Below are 14037 nucleotides of genomic sequence, written 5' to 3' on the forward strand. Positions count from 1 at the left end.
TTTAAAATAATTGGTTACCGTTATCATTCCAAGCCAAATGCAAAGGAACACTTTGCTTTCCCATTCCTCAAAAGTAACTAATTATTTAATTATAAAGTAACTATAGTTTCATATTAGAAATCTGAATGCTATAAGCTATATTGTAAATCATACTGCTCTGACAACAAAGCTTAAGGCAGCTTTGCAAACCACACCAGCCAGCACTTGAACAATGTTCCTCCTCTGCCATTTAGTGAAGCCACATACCGGTACCTTTAACCATAGAAGTAAGCAAAAGTTATTGTTATACTACAAGGGGGTGAACCATCTCATTAAGTTACAATTGTAATGTACATTCAATGTTGTTACTGGGGTGGGGGGAGAGACTAAATTTACAATTCCAGTTTGTTCTGAAGGAGGGAGGAATATTATTTTGTCTGTTGCTGTGGTATTTAGGATTTTTTTAAAAAAATGAAAGTAGTATGAAATGTTCTTAAATAAACAATAGATAATAACAGAAGGATGTATAGATTTGAAGTAGAGTAGAGATAAGCTGTGGGCAGCAGGAACCAAACATTAAAGTGCAGAATCTCTCCTGTGCCACTGTTGAAAACACATTGACTGAGATTTAGAGATCTCTGCAGCCCAATTTTGGTGCCCGGGGTCTACCTGTTCCTTTTCCTTCTATCTAGTCAGATAAAGATATAAGCATCCCTTTCTACCTGCAGTGGAGATTGTAACAATACCAGGGCCTTCGGCTGAACTGCCCTTGATTTCACTGTTATAAATTATGGATGAGAGGGTGATACTTCTGGGTTTCCTGGAGGAGGTTGGCCAGCATGGCAGAATAAATATTGCATTAGTAACTCTGATGTTTAGTGCTACATCTGCAAATCAATGAAGCAGCTAGAAAATGGAATTAATTGTATTGCTGCAGGTCTAGGATGATACCACATTTTAATATAAGCTGCTTTAAGATTCAGTACAGTAGTGAATAAGGATCTTGCATTTATACTTTTATGCAGCTCAGTCAGTTCTGGTAAGTGAGTGATGGCTATGCATACAAAACATCATGATAACTTCCAAAAATTATGAATCCCTTGATCTGAAAGTTCTCAGAGACACTCACCAGAACTGACTGAACTGCATATGTTTTCAAATTAATGTATGTGTATCCTTCAACTGCTACACTCATTTGCACAATTGAAAGAGAGATTTCCTGCCCCATGTTAGATGGCATTACAGTTACTCTCAGATGTCTTTTCAAATCAAAGTATATATAATCCTTCAATTGGTGTCCTCATTTGCACAATTGGAAGAGCATCTAAGAGAGATTGCAACCTGTTCTTCAAGAAAATAATGGTTTTTGCAGCCAGCCATGTGATTAGTGACAGATGAAAGTGCCATTTTTACTGAAGTTCAGGCCAAAATGTTGATTACCTCTAAACCAGCTGTATCTCACTTCCTGAAAACTCTTTTCAACTCTCTCATTGAGATGTGCATTTAAATAGTCACTCAGAGAGAGTTTTTGTCTTAGTTCTGTGATGACTCTCTGGTGTAGTGAAGATGGGGATAAGCATATATCGGGGACTATGTTCCCAGACTTACTGTGGATACATGAAACCACAGATAATAGTGAAACCTGTTGAAATGAATGATTTCTGGCTCAGCTTTTGTGAGCTATTTAGCTTCTCTGTCAGAGAGCTCTGGGACTGAAACAGACAACAAATGCCAGAATCCCATAGCATTGAGCCATGGCAGTTAAAGTGGTGTCAAGCTACATTATTTCTGCAGTGCAGATTAAACCCCAGTGTTCCTTAAGATGGAGCAGTAGCAGTTGAAGTAGTATCAGATCATAGGGATCAAAATGAAAGTTGAATGTACAAATTTTGAATATTGCAAAGCCTATTTCCCCGTGTGAAGTCAAAGGCTTTCATGGCAGAATCCACAGTTTTTGTGGGGTTTTCAGGCTATATGGCCATGTTCTGGAAGAGTTTATTCCTGAAGTTTCACCAGCATCTGTGGCTGGCATCTTCTGATAATGCATTGTCCCACTATGCTCTCGTTAATACCTCCATTGCTTCCATTACTCCCCTTGCACTTTTATGTGGCTGCAACAGCCCAGTTCCTGCTGCTGTTATTTGATTGTAATATATATCTGCATGCCTACACAAAATGTATATTTTTAATGGTGAAAAATGAGAACTGGAGAAGATATAAACATTAGGTAAGATTGAAAAATGATCTCCCAGGTGAGTTGATTTGGTCACCCTAAAAATACAACTGAGTAGCACTGCCAGCAGAACTATAACAATTATAACACTACAGTGTAAGTTTGTCTATTAATTCTAGAGCATGGTAATGGTGGAAAACAGCAGCTGGGGATGGGAAGACACCATAATAGCATTGAGTATTATGGTGTTGTTTATCTGGCAATGATTTATCTGGGTCTATGTGTCACCAAGTGAGACTTCTTTCTGGGTTGACATATGTAAGACTGTACTGTCAGTTTACTTACTTGGTGTGTTGGTTATGGAAAACTGTGTTCTTCCTAGGTGATCTGCACGGGAAACTGGATGACCTTTTGCTGATTTTCTACAAAGTATGTAAATGTGGGATGCCTGGGGCTCTTAGGGAGGTGTCTTAGCAAAGATGAATTTGTTAGCCTGTACACAGATCATGATCACTCTGTGGTGTCAATTTTTGGACTATGGCCATCTTTCCATCCTTAGCTATAAGTGAATGATAAATGGAGGACACCATTGAAAAGAAATTGGGAGAAACAAAATGAGTTTTCTAAAAGTATACAGACATAAGGTAAAACCTGAAATGGTTTGGGTTGTTTCCCACAGAGTAGGAGTGGGAAGACCCAAAGCCCCGAGTGCTATCAACTATTTATCAGGGGAAGTTGCTGAAGGAAAAGGAGATGTATAAAATAATGTCTCTTGATGCAGTAAAGCTCTTTGCTGGTGTGCCATCTAAAATTCATAGACCCAAAGAAATTATAAAATATGGAAGATCAATAGAGGCCCTCAGAGGCACCTGACAAAGAGGTCTAGCCTGAAGCATGTAGAGCCCTTCATTCCCTAATATATCATTGACAGCACTTGGGCTTTTGCTCTCTGGTATCCCTTGTTTGTGCAAGGACAAACCTTGTGATTTTTTGTCTTCATTTCAGAACTTCTATTTTTTAAAAAAAACAAAACAAAACTATGAGACAACAAAATGGAAGATTCTGTCTGTATGTCTAAGTTTCCCAGTATGTACCTCTATTAACTTGTGACTTCCACCAACTGTTCAGTGTTCAATTATTTTCTGAAATAAAACTGTATTATAATTTAAGTTGTTCTTTATGAAGAGAGAAATGTTTTCCCCAGTCATGGCGTCATCCTCTGTTCTTGTTTCTTGAAGCACTGAGAGATCTGATAACCTTTCATTGTTTATTCATACTACTGAAGCTCATTATGAAACAGAATGATATCACTTGTCTCCTCATCCTTTTTGTTCACATGAAAACTTAGCATTTCATTTAAGGTAAAATAATTTTGAACTAGGGATGGAAATTTAACTTATTTTGTTTTCATGCATAAAAGGGAAAAAAATACATTCTAAACTTCTCTCCCTGCTGGGTAGGATTATAAGAGTTTTTGTACTTCTCTTAATTATTTTTCACATTCTGGGAATTTATGTATGGGGAAAAAATTAAAGAAAATTTCCCTTTCTTATCCAGAAATGGGACCTCCACTTTCTCTTCCCATCTCCAGAACTGCAGCTAGGTGCTGCCTATGGGCCTCATGCCTTTCCTCTCACAGCCAATAAATCGCCATTGCGGCTAACTAGATACTGGAAACTGCCTCCAGGGCTGGTGGGAGGAGTATGGAATGCCATAAACAGAGAATTATGCTCCTTCCAGGAAATATATCCACATTTATCATATCCACACATTGTCAAGCAGTGGCACTGGCATTTTAGATATTTTTATCTTCTTTTTTATTTTATTGTAGTATTTTAATATTATTTTAATGTATTATTTTTGTATCTTTTTATTGTATTGTTTTAATGTTGTAAGCCACCCTGACTCCTACTACTGGGTGAAGGGAAGATAATAATAATAATAATAATAATAATAATAATAATAATAATGTTATTATTGTGTGCCTTCAAGTCAAACTCCGGTCTCCAAGGTCATGGTTCAACATGCTGGGTTTCAATCAAACCTTGACAGACCTATCCAAGGTGCTGAAACTATTTTGAGATAGGGTTCAGAGCTTTGAAGAACTTCTTTATAATTCAGAGTTATGCCTGGAGCAGATTCACTGTCCCATTGGCTTGGAAACCACCAGCTGCCACACTTGCCAAGCCACCCAAATTTTAAACTGATCCATGATGTAGTGCTTAGATTTCTTCTCATGCTTTCAAACTACAGTACATTAAGGCATCTTTGTAAAAGTCTGTAGTTGTAGTTTTCCCTTTTCACTGTTTAATTTTTTTCTCAGCATATCCAATGGCAGTATTCAATATATGTCCTCCTTCCCTCCCTCCCTCCCTTTCACTATAAAATTATTAATGTGCTCTGAGTCTTTGGTGCAAGGTAAGCGTATGATAATTGGTGAACTGTCTGCTAAAGCTCACAATCTCTGGTTTAGATTCAAGTGTGGCTTGTAGCCTTTGATTTAGGTGCCACACATTGCTTTGATTACAAGCCAACATCCCCTTTGGAGGAACAGGAGATGGGAAGCCATTTAACAGTCTTAAATGATGACCCTAACATTGTCTGCAGCCTGTTAGGCTAGATAACATGTCCTTAATGCTTTTAAATTGCTTATCATATGCATAACACCTTTGCTTAATTAAAGCAGACAATTTGAGACACTTTCATTCATTGTTAAATGATACCATTTCCCATAATTTTTCCTGGCAGAAAAAAAAATCCACCCAACACTAGCCCATGCTATTTTCAATTGCCAGTTGCTAAATTAGTCTGTGTTAAATTGATGCTATGCATATAGACATCCTGGAGCGGAATTAAAAGCCAGATTGACAAAAGGAAGCTAATTAAATACATACCCAGAAGGCTTTCTAATGAGACAGTAGCAACTCTCAGTTCCACAAGCCATTGGGAAGCTATTTTTCCCTCTTTTTTCCTGCTGCCATAGATGATAATTTCATCTCTCCCTTCCTCTCCCCACCCCCATTAGTTATAACTAGATAAGTGCTCAAGGAAAGCAAACTGAGACAAGCATAGCAGCATTATATTTTTGAGGAGATGCCATTTTGTATTTGAAATGTAAATGAAATGTCAAGTGTAAAGCTGCCTTAAAAGCTCCGGTTGCAAAAAGCTTTCCCAGGCAAGTGAACATAGCTTGTGTGTTTTTGAGAGCCTCTGAATTCAAGGGTTTTTTTGTTTATTGGAAACACACTCCAGTCCAATGTTCCTCAAGTGACTTCTGAAAAGCTTCTGATTATTCGGGGGCTGAAGAAGGAGCCAGCAGGCACATCTTCATACTGATAAAATAAATACTGATAGGTCATATGAATATTAAAAATCATCAACCATTTTTTTTAAAACCCAGAAAATAGAGTATCCAGCAAGTTATACAAGGCCCTTTCCCTTTTGGACAGTCAGTCTCCCAAGGTCTGCCAAAACAAAATAGTCTTCCTATGCCCATAAAAAGATAGCAAGGAAGGTGCCAATATAGTGTCACTGGGGAAGGAGTTCCACAACTTGGTAGCAGCCACTGAGAAGACCCTCTTCTGGGTTCCCACCAGATGTGAGTGGGGTGGGACAGAGCACAGGCCTCCCCAGGAGATCTCAAAACACAGCCAGGTTTCATAGAATCATAGAATCATAGAATCGTAGAGTTGGAAGAGACCACTAGGGCCATCCAGTCCAACCCCCTGCCATGCAGGAAATCCAAATCAAAGCATCCCTGACAGATGGCCATCCAGCCTCTGTTTAAAGACCTCCAAGGAAGGAGACTCTATCACCTTCCGAGGAAGTGCATTCCACTGCCGAACAGCCCTTACTGTCAGGAAGTTCCTCCTAATGTTCAGGTGGAATCTCTTTTCCTGTAGCTTGCATCCATTGTTCCGGGTCCTGTTCTCTGGAGCAGCAGAAAACAAGCTTGCTCCCTCCTCAATATGACATCCTTTCAAATATTTAAACAGGGCTATCATATCACCTCTTAACCTTCTTTTCTCCAGGCTAAACATCCCCAGCTCCCTAAGTCGTTCCTCATAGGGCATGGTCTCCAGACCCTTCACCATTTTTGTCGCCCTCCTTTGGACACGCTCCAGTTTCTCAATGTCCTTTTTGAATTGTGGCGCCCAGAACTGGACACAATATTCTAGGTGGGGCCTGACCAAAGCAGAATACAGTGGCACTATTACTTCTCTTGATCTAGACACTATACTTCTATTGATGCAGCCTAAAATAGCATTGGCCTTTTTAGCTGCCGCATCACACTGTTCACTCATGTTCAACTTGTGGTCTACTTGGACTCCTAGATCCCTTTCACACGTAGTTTCATTCAGCCAGGTGTCACCCATCCTATATCTGTGCATTTTATTTTTCCGCCCTAAGTGCAATACCTTACATTTCTCTGTGTTGAATTTCATTTTGTTAGCTTTGGCCCAGCTTTCTAGTCTATTCAGGTCATTTTGAATCTTGATCCTGTCCTCTGGGGTATTAGCTATTCCCCCTAATTTGGTGTCATCTGCAAATTTGATAAGTATGCTCCCAATTCTGTCATCCAGGTCATTGATAAAGATGTTGAATAGCACTGGGCCCAGGACAGAGCCCTGTGGGACCCCACTGGTCACTTCTCTCCAGGATGAAAAGGAGCCATTGTTGAGCACCCTTTGGGTTCGGCCGGTCAACCAATTACAGATCCATTTAACAGTTCCTTTGTCTAGCCCACATTTTACAAGCTTGTTTGCAAGTATGTCATGGGAAACCTTGTCAAAGGCCTTACTGAAATCAAGATATACTATATCCACAGCATTCCCTTCATCTACCAAGCTGGTAATTTTGTCAAAGAAAGAGATTAGATTTGTCTGGCATGACTTGTTTCTCTGAAACCCATGTTGACTTTTTGTGATTATGGCATTGCCTTCTAGATGTTCACAGACTCTCTGTTTAATGATCTGCTCCAGAATCTTTCCTAGAACTGATGTCAGACTAACTGGACGATAATTGTTGGGATCCTCTTTTTTCCCCTTTTTGAAGATGGGGACAACGTTTGCCCTCCTCCAGTCTGCTGGGATCTCTCCTGTTCTCCAGGAGTTTTCAAATATGATTGCCAATGGCTCCGATATTACTTTTGCCAGTTCTTTTAATACCCTTGGATGGAGTTCATCTGGTCCCGGAGACTTAAATTCATTTAGATTAACAAGGTGTTCCTCTACTATCTCTTTACTTATTCTGTGCTGAAATTCCCCTATTCTGTCCTCTGCTCTATTATCCTCAGGTTGAGCACCCTTTGCCTTTTCTGAGAAGACTGAGGCAAAGAAGGTGTTGAGTAATTCTGCCTTTTCTCTATCTCCTGTTAGCATTTTGCCATCTTCTCCACGCAGTGACCCTACCGTTTCCTTCTTCTTCCTTTTGCTGCGGACATATCCAAAAAAGCCCTTTTTATTGTTCTTAACCTCTCTAGCAAGCCTGAGTTCATTCTGCGCTTTAGCTTTTCTGACTTTACCCCTACACATGCCTGCTATTTCTTTGAATTCCTTTTTTGTGATTTCCCCCTTTTTCCATTTCTTATACATGTTCCGTTTCAAACTTAGCTCGGTTGAAAGTTCCTTAGTCATCCATCCTGGTTTCTTGAGACACCTCCCATTTTTCTTTCTCACTGGAACTGTTTGAAATTGTGCCTTCAGTATCTCCCTTTTGAGAAAGTCCCATCCGTCCTGAACTCCTTTATCTTTTAGTATTTCTGACCATGGAATCGCCCTCAATACTTCTCTAAGTTTACTGAAATCCGCTCTCCTAAAGTCTAGGATGCGTGTCTGACTCTGCCTGGCTTCTCTTTTCCATTGTATAACAAACTCCAGGAGAACATGGTCACTTCCACCTAATGATCCCACCACTTGCACCCCATCAACCAAGTCATCCTTGTTGGTTAGGATCAGATCTAAAATAGCTGACCCCCTTGTTGCCTCTTCCACCTTTTGGACCATGAAATTGTCTTCCAGGCAAGTGAGGAATTTGCTAGACCTTGAGGATTTTGCTGAGTTTGACTTCCAGCAAATATCAGGATAGTTGAAGTCGCCCATCACTACTACATCTCTCTTTTCTGACTGTGTGGTCATCTGTTCTAGAAAGATATCATCCAATTCCTCAGTCTGACTTGGGGGTCTGTAGTAGACTCCCACCGTAACACCCTTGTTGTTTCCCTCCCCTTTGATTCTTATCCAGATGCTCTCCACCTGGCTTCCATGATTGATGTCCAGGATCTCTTCACTGGTGTAAATATCTCTGACATATAGTGCTATTCCTCCTCCTTTCCTGTTTGGCCTATTTCTCTTAATAAGGTTATACCCCTCTATTTCCACATACCAATCATGAGACTCATCCCACCAGGTTTCAGTGATGCCTATTATATCATATTTGCTTTGTTGTACTAGGAGTTCGAGTTCATCTTGCTTATTTCCCATGCTCTGTGCATTAGTGTAGAGACATCGCAGACCATGGTTCCCTTTTACTTGCTGCCTGTGCAAGTTTTTTTGCCTCCCACTGTTGGGTCCTTGCACTGTTTGCCTTGTTTCCCCTGTGTCAGTTTGACTATTTTCGCCATCCCTTTCGCCTTCCTTAATATTGTCTCCCTTCCCCACGGAACTTAGTTTAAAGCTCTCCTGATCAAGTTCTTGAGACTGCTGGCAAAAACATTTCTTCCAACTGGCGTGAGATGCAACCCGTCTGTTGCAAGAAGTCCCTCCTCATGGAACCGCAGCCCATGATCGAAGAATCCAAATCCTTCTCGGCGGTACCATCTGCGAAGCCAGTTGTTCACATCTGCTATTTTCCTCTCCCTTCCTGGACCATGCCCTTCAATGAAGGACTGCACTCCAGTCCTTAGGACCGGAGTGTGGCTTTGGTGCGGCTTTTGGACTCTTAGGACGCATGCATCATTGAAATACCATACTTCCATACTTGAGACCGTGTGCTCGTTGCTGAAGGGGAGGAGCTTCTGTGAGTCACATCTGTGAGTCACAAGGGGGCGGAGCTAGCAGACTAGCATTATATACCAACTTCCAGAGCCTCCAGAACAGTCCGGCCAGAGAGAGGAGAAGGACAGGAGCTGCTTGGCAGCCATTTTGAGACCGTGTGCTTGAGACCGTGTGCTCGTTGCTGAAGGGGAGGAGCTTCTGTGAGTCACATCTGTGAGTCACAAGGGGGCGGAGCTAGCAGACTAGCTTTATATACCAACTTCCAGAGCCTCCAGAACAGTCCGGCCAGAGAGAGGAGAAGGAGAGGAGCTGCTTGGCAGCCATTTTGAGACCGTGTGCTTGAGACCGTGTGCTCATTGCTGAAGGGGCGGAGCTTCTGTGAGTCACATCTGTGAGTCACAAGGGGGCGGAGCTAGCAGACTAGCTTTATATACCAACTTCCAGAGCCTCCAGAACAGTCCGGCCAGAGAGAGGAGAAGGAGAGGAGCTGCTTGGCAGCCATTTTGAGACCGTGTGCTTGAGACCGTGTGCTCGTTGCTGAAGGGGAGGAGCTTCTGTGAGTCACATCTGTGAGTCACAAGGGGGCGGAGCTAGCAGACTAGCATTATATACCAACTTCCAGAGCCTCCAGAACAGTCCGGCCAGAGAGAGGAGAAGGACAGGAGCTGCTTGGCAGCCATTTTGAGACTGTGTGCTTGAGACCGTGTGCTCGTTGCTGAAGGGGAGGAGCTTCTGTGAGTCACATCTGTGAGTCACAAGGGGGCGGAGCTAGCAGACTAGCTTTATATACCAACTTCCAGAGCCTCCAGAACAGTCCGGCCAGAGAGAGGAGAAGGAGAGGAGCTGCTTGGCAGCCATTTTGAGACCGTGTGCTTGAGACCGTGTTAGTTTTCTTTAACTCAACAACTCTGCTCAAGTGGCATCAGATTAGAATCAGATATTGAAACAGAACCTTCGCTTTAAGTGTAAGATAGCAGCCAGTACATTCCTTTAAAGAAGTATTCCTACTAGATTGACTGTTATACTCATTACTAAAGACTTTGCAGTATGGACAACGAGGGATCTGCTGCAGTCACCTGCAACTCTTGTGGGATGTTTCTCTTCTTGCCTACAGAAGTGGAGAACTTCACATGCACCAAGTGCAAGTTGGTAGCACTCTTGGAGGAGAAAGTGCAGCAGCTGGAGTCCAGAGTAGCTACACTTCAGCAGATTAGGGAACAAGAGGATTTCCTGGACACAATAGAACTAACCATCTTGGATGAGTACCACACAGAGGAAGATGCTAGGGTGGAAGAGGTCACTTGCCAAACAGAGGAGGCAGACAGCTGGAGGAATGTCACAAAAAGAAGTAAGCCAAGAAGGAATTGTTCGGGGAGCTTGCAGCTAGAGAATCGATTCGAAGCTCTTTCCCTTATCAAGAAGGATGAAGAAGAGCAGCATGGACAGACTTCAGGGATGGAGCAGGGGAGCCTGAGAGTCCCACCCGAGGGAACAGTCGCTGCTAAGCCTCGGAGGAGGCGTGTGGTCGTAGTGGGGGACTCCTTGCTGAGGGGTACAGAAGCAGTGATTTGTAGGCCTGACAAGATGTCTCGAGAGGTGTGTTGTCTTCCAGGTGCAAAGATCCGTGACGTAACAGAGAGGCTGACAAGACTGGTCAAGCCTACTGACAAATACCCCTTCCTTTTGGTCCACGTGGGAACTAATGATACTGCAAGACACAGCCTTCTGGACATCAAAAGGGATTATGAGGCGCTTGGTAGGAAGCTGAAAGGAATGGATGTACAGGTTGTCATCTCGTCTCTTCTGCCAGTTGAAGGGCATGGTCCAGGAAGGGAGAGGAAAATAGCAGATGTGAACAACTGGCTCCGCAGATGGTGCCACCGAGAAGGATTTGGATTCTTCGATCATGGGCTGCGGTTCCATGAGGAGGGACTTCTTGCAACAGACGGGTTGCATCTCACGCCAGTTGGAAGAAATGTTTTTGCCAGCAGTTTCAAGAACTTGATCAGGAGAGCTTTAAACTAAGTTCCGTGGGGAAGGGAGACAATATTAAGGAAGGCGAAAGGGATGGCGAAAATAGTCAAACTGACACAGAGGAAACAAGGCAAACAGTGCAAGGACCCAACAGTGGGAGGCAAAAAAACTTGCACAGGCAGCAAGTAAAAGGGAACCATGGTCTGCGATGTCTCTACACTAATGCACAGAGCATGGGAAATAAGCAAGATGAACTCGAACTCCTAGTACAACAAAGCAAATATGATATAATAGGCATCACTGAAACCTGGTGGGATGAGTCTCATGATTGGAATGTGGAAATAGAGGGGTATAACCTTATTAAGAGAAATAGGCCAAACAGGAAAGGAGGAGGAATAGCACTATATGTCAGAGATATTTACACCAGTGAAGAGATCCTGGACATCAATCATGGAAGCCAGGTGGAGAGCATCTGGATAAGAATCAAAGGGGAGGGAAACAACAAGGGTGTTACGGTGGGAGTCTACTACAGACCCCCAAGTCAGACTGAGGAATTGGATGATATCTTTCTAGAACAGATGACCACACAGTCAGAAAAGAGAGATGTAGTAGTGATGGGCGACTTCAACTATCCTGATATTTGCTGGAAGTCAAACTCAGCAAAATCCTCAAGGTCTAGCAAATTCCTCACTTGCCTGGAAGACAATTTCATGGTCCAAAAGGTGGAAGAGGCAACAAGGGGGTCAGCTATTTTAGATCTGATCCTAACCAACAAGGATGACTTGGTTGATGGGGTGCAAGTGGTGGGATCCTTAGGTGGAAGTGACCATGTTCTCCTGGAGTTTGTAATACAGTGGAAAGGAGAAGCCAGGCAGAGTCAGACACGCATCCTAGACTTTAGGAGAGCGAATTTCAGTAAACTTAGAGAAGTATTGAGGGCGATTCCATGGTCAGAAATACTAAAAGATAAAGGAGTTCAGGATGGATGGGAGTTTCTCAAAAGAGAGATACTGAAGGCACAATTTCAAACAGTTCCAGTGAGAAAGAAAAACAGGAGGTGTCTCAAGAAACCAGGATGGATGACTAAGGAACTTTCAACTGAGCTAAGTTTGAAACGGAACATGTATAAGAAATGGAAAAAGGGGGAAATCACAAAAAAGGAATTCAAAGAAATAGCAGGCATGTGTAGGGGTAAAGTCAGAAAAGCTAAAGCGCAGAATGAACTCAGGCTTGCTAGAGAGGTTAAGAACAATAAAAAGGGCTTTTTTGGATATGTCCGCAGCAAAAGGAAGAAGAAGGAAATGGTAGGGTCACTGCGTGGAGAAGATGGCAAAATGCTAACAGAAGACAGAGAAAAGGCAGAATTACTCAACACCTTCTTTGCCTCAGTCTTCTCAGAAAAGGCAAAGGGTGCTCAACCTGAGGATAATGGAGCAGAGGACAGAATAGGGGAATTTCAGCACAGAATAAGTAAAGAGATAGTAGAGGAACACCTTATTAATCTAAATGAATTTAAGTCTCCGGGACCAGATGAACTCCATCCAAGGGTATTAAAAGAACTGGCAAATGTAATATCGGAGCCATTGGCAATAATCTTTGAAAACTCCTGGAGAACAGGAGAGATCCCAGCCGACTGGAGGAGGGCAAACGTTGTCCCCATCTTCAAAAAGGGGAAAAAAGAGGATCCCAACAATTATCGTCCAGTTAGTCTGACATCAGTTCTAGGAAAGATTCTGGAGCAGATCATTAAACAGAGAGTCTGTGAACATCTAGAAGGCAATGCCATAATCACAAAAAGTCAACATGGGTTTCAGAGAAACAAGTCATGCCAGACAAACCTAATCTCTTTCTTTGATAAAATTACCAGCTTGGTAGATGAAGGGAATGCTGTGGATGTAGTATATCTTGATTTCAGTAAGGCCTTTGACAAGGTTTCCCATGACATTCTTGCAAACAAGCTTGTAAAATGTGGGCTAGACAAAGGAACTGTTACATGGATCTGTAATTGGTTGACCGGCCGAACCCAAAGGGTGCTCAACAATGGCTCCTTTTCATCCTGGAGAGAAGTGACCAGTGGGGTCCCACAGGGCTCTGTCCTGGGCCCAGTGCTATTCAACATCTTTATCAATGACCTGGATGACAGAATTGGGAGCATACTTATCAAATTTGCAGATGACACCAAATTAGGAGGAATAGCTAATACCCCAGAGGACAGGATCAAGATTCAAAACGACCTGAATAGACTAGAAAGCTGGGCCAAAGCTAACAAAATGAAATTCAACACAGAAAAATGTAAGGTATTGCACTTAGGGCGGAAAAATAAAATGCACAGATATAGGATGGGTGACACCTGGCTGAATGAAACTACGTGTGAAAGGGATCTAGGAGTCCAAGTAGACCACAAGTTGAACATGAGTGAACAGTGTGATGCGGTAGCTAAAAAGGCCAATGCTATTTTAGGCTGCATCAATAGAAGTATAGTGTCTAGATCAAGAGAAGTAATAGTGCCACTGTATTCTGCTCTGGTCAGGCCCCACCTAGAATATTGTGTCCAGTTCTGGGCACCACAATTCAGAAAGGACATTGAGAAACTGGAGCGTGTCCAAAGGAGGGCGACAAAAATGGTGAAGGGTCTGGAAACCATGCCCTATGAGGAACGACTTAGGGAGCTGGGGATGTTTAGCCTGGAGAAAAGAAGGTTAAGAGGTGATATGATAGCCCTGTTTAAATATTTGAAAGGATGTCATATTGAAGAGGGAGCAAGCTTGTTCTCTGCTGCTCCAGAGAACAGGACCCGGAACAATGGACAGGAAAAGAGATTCCACCTGAACATTAGGAGGAACTTCCTGACAGTAAGGGCTGTTCGACAGTGGAATGCACTCCCTCGGAGGGTGATAGAGTCTCCTTCCTTGGAGG

The 14037-nt window shown here is 42.6% G+C and overlaps 1 protein-coding gene across 1 annotated transcript in view; it reads left to right on the plus strand.

Annotated features, from left to right (window-relative positions):
* The window catches only part of PPEF1 (protein phosphatase with EF-hand domain 1), a 46332-nt gene that overhangs the window by 17919 nt on the left and 14376 nt on the right, over positions 1 to 14037 (plus strand). Inside the window, exon 7 of the mRNA XM_089508070.1 lies at positions 2535 to 2581. Within this exon, the coding sequence (XP_089364196.1) occupies positions 2535 to 2581 (47 nt within the window). The remainder of the gene's footprint in view (positions 1 to 2534; positions 2582 to 14037) is intronic.

The sequence above is a fragment of the Sceloporus occidentalis genome, unplaced genomic scaffold, assembly GCF_023333645.1.
Source record: "Sceloporus occidentalis isolate IW3139 unplaced genomic scaffold, rSceOcc1.0.p SCAF_2, whole genome shotgun sequence".
Classification (NCBI taxonomy): Eukaryota; Metazoa; Chordata; class Lepidosauria; order Squamata; family Phrynosomatidae; genus Sceloporus; species Sceloporus occidentalis.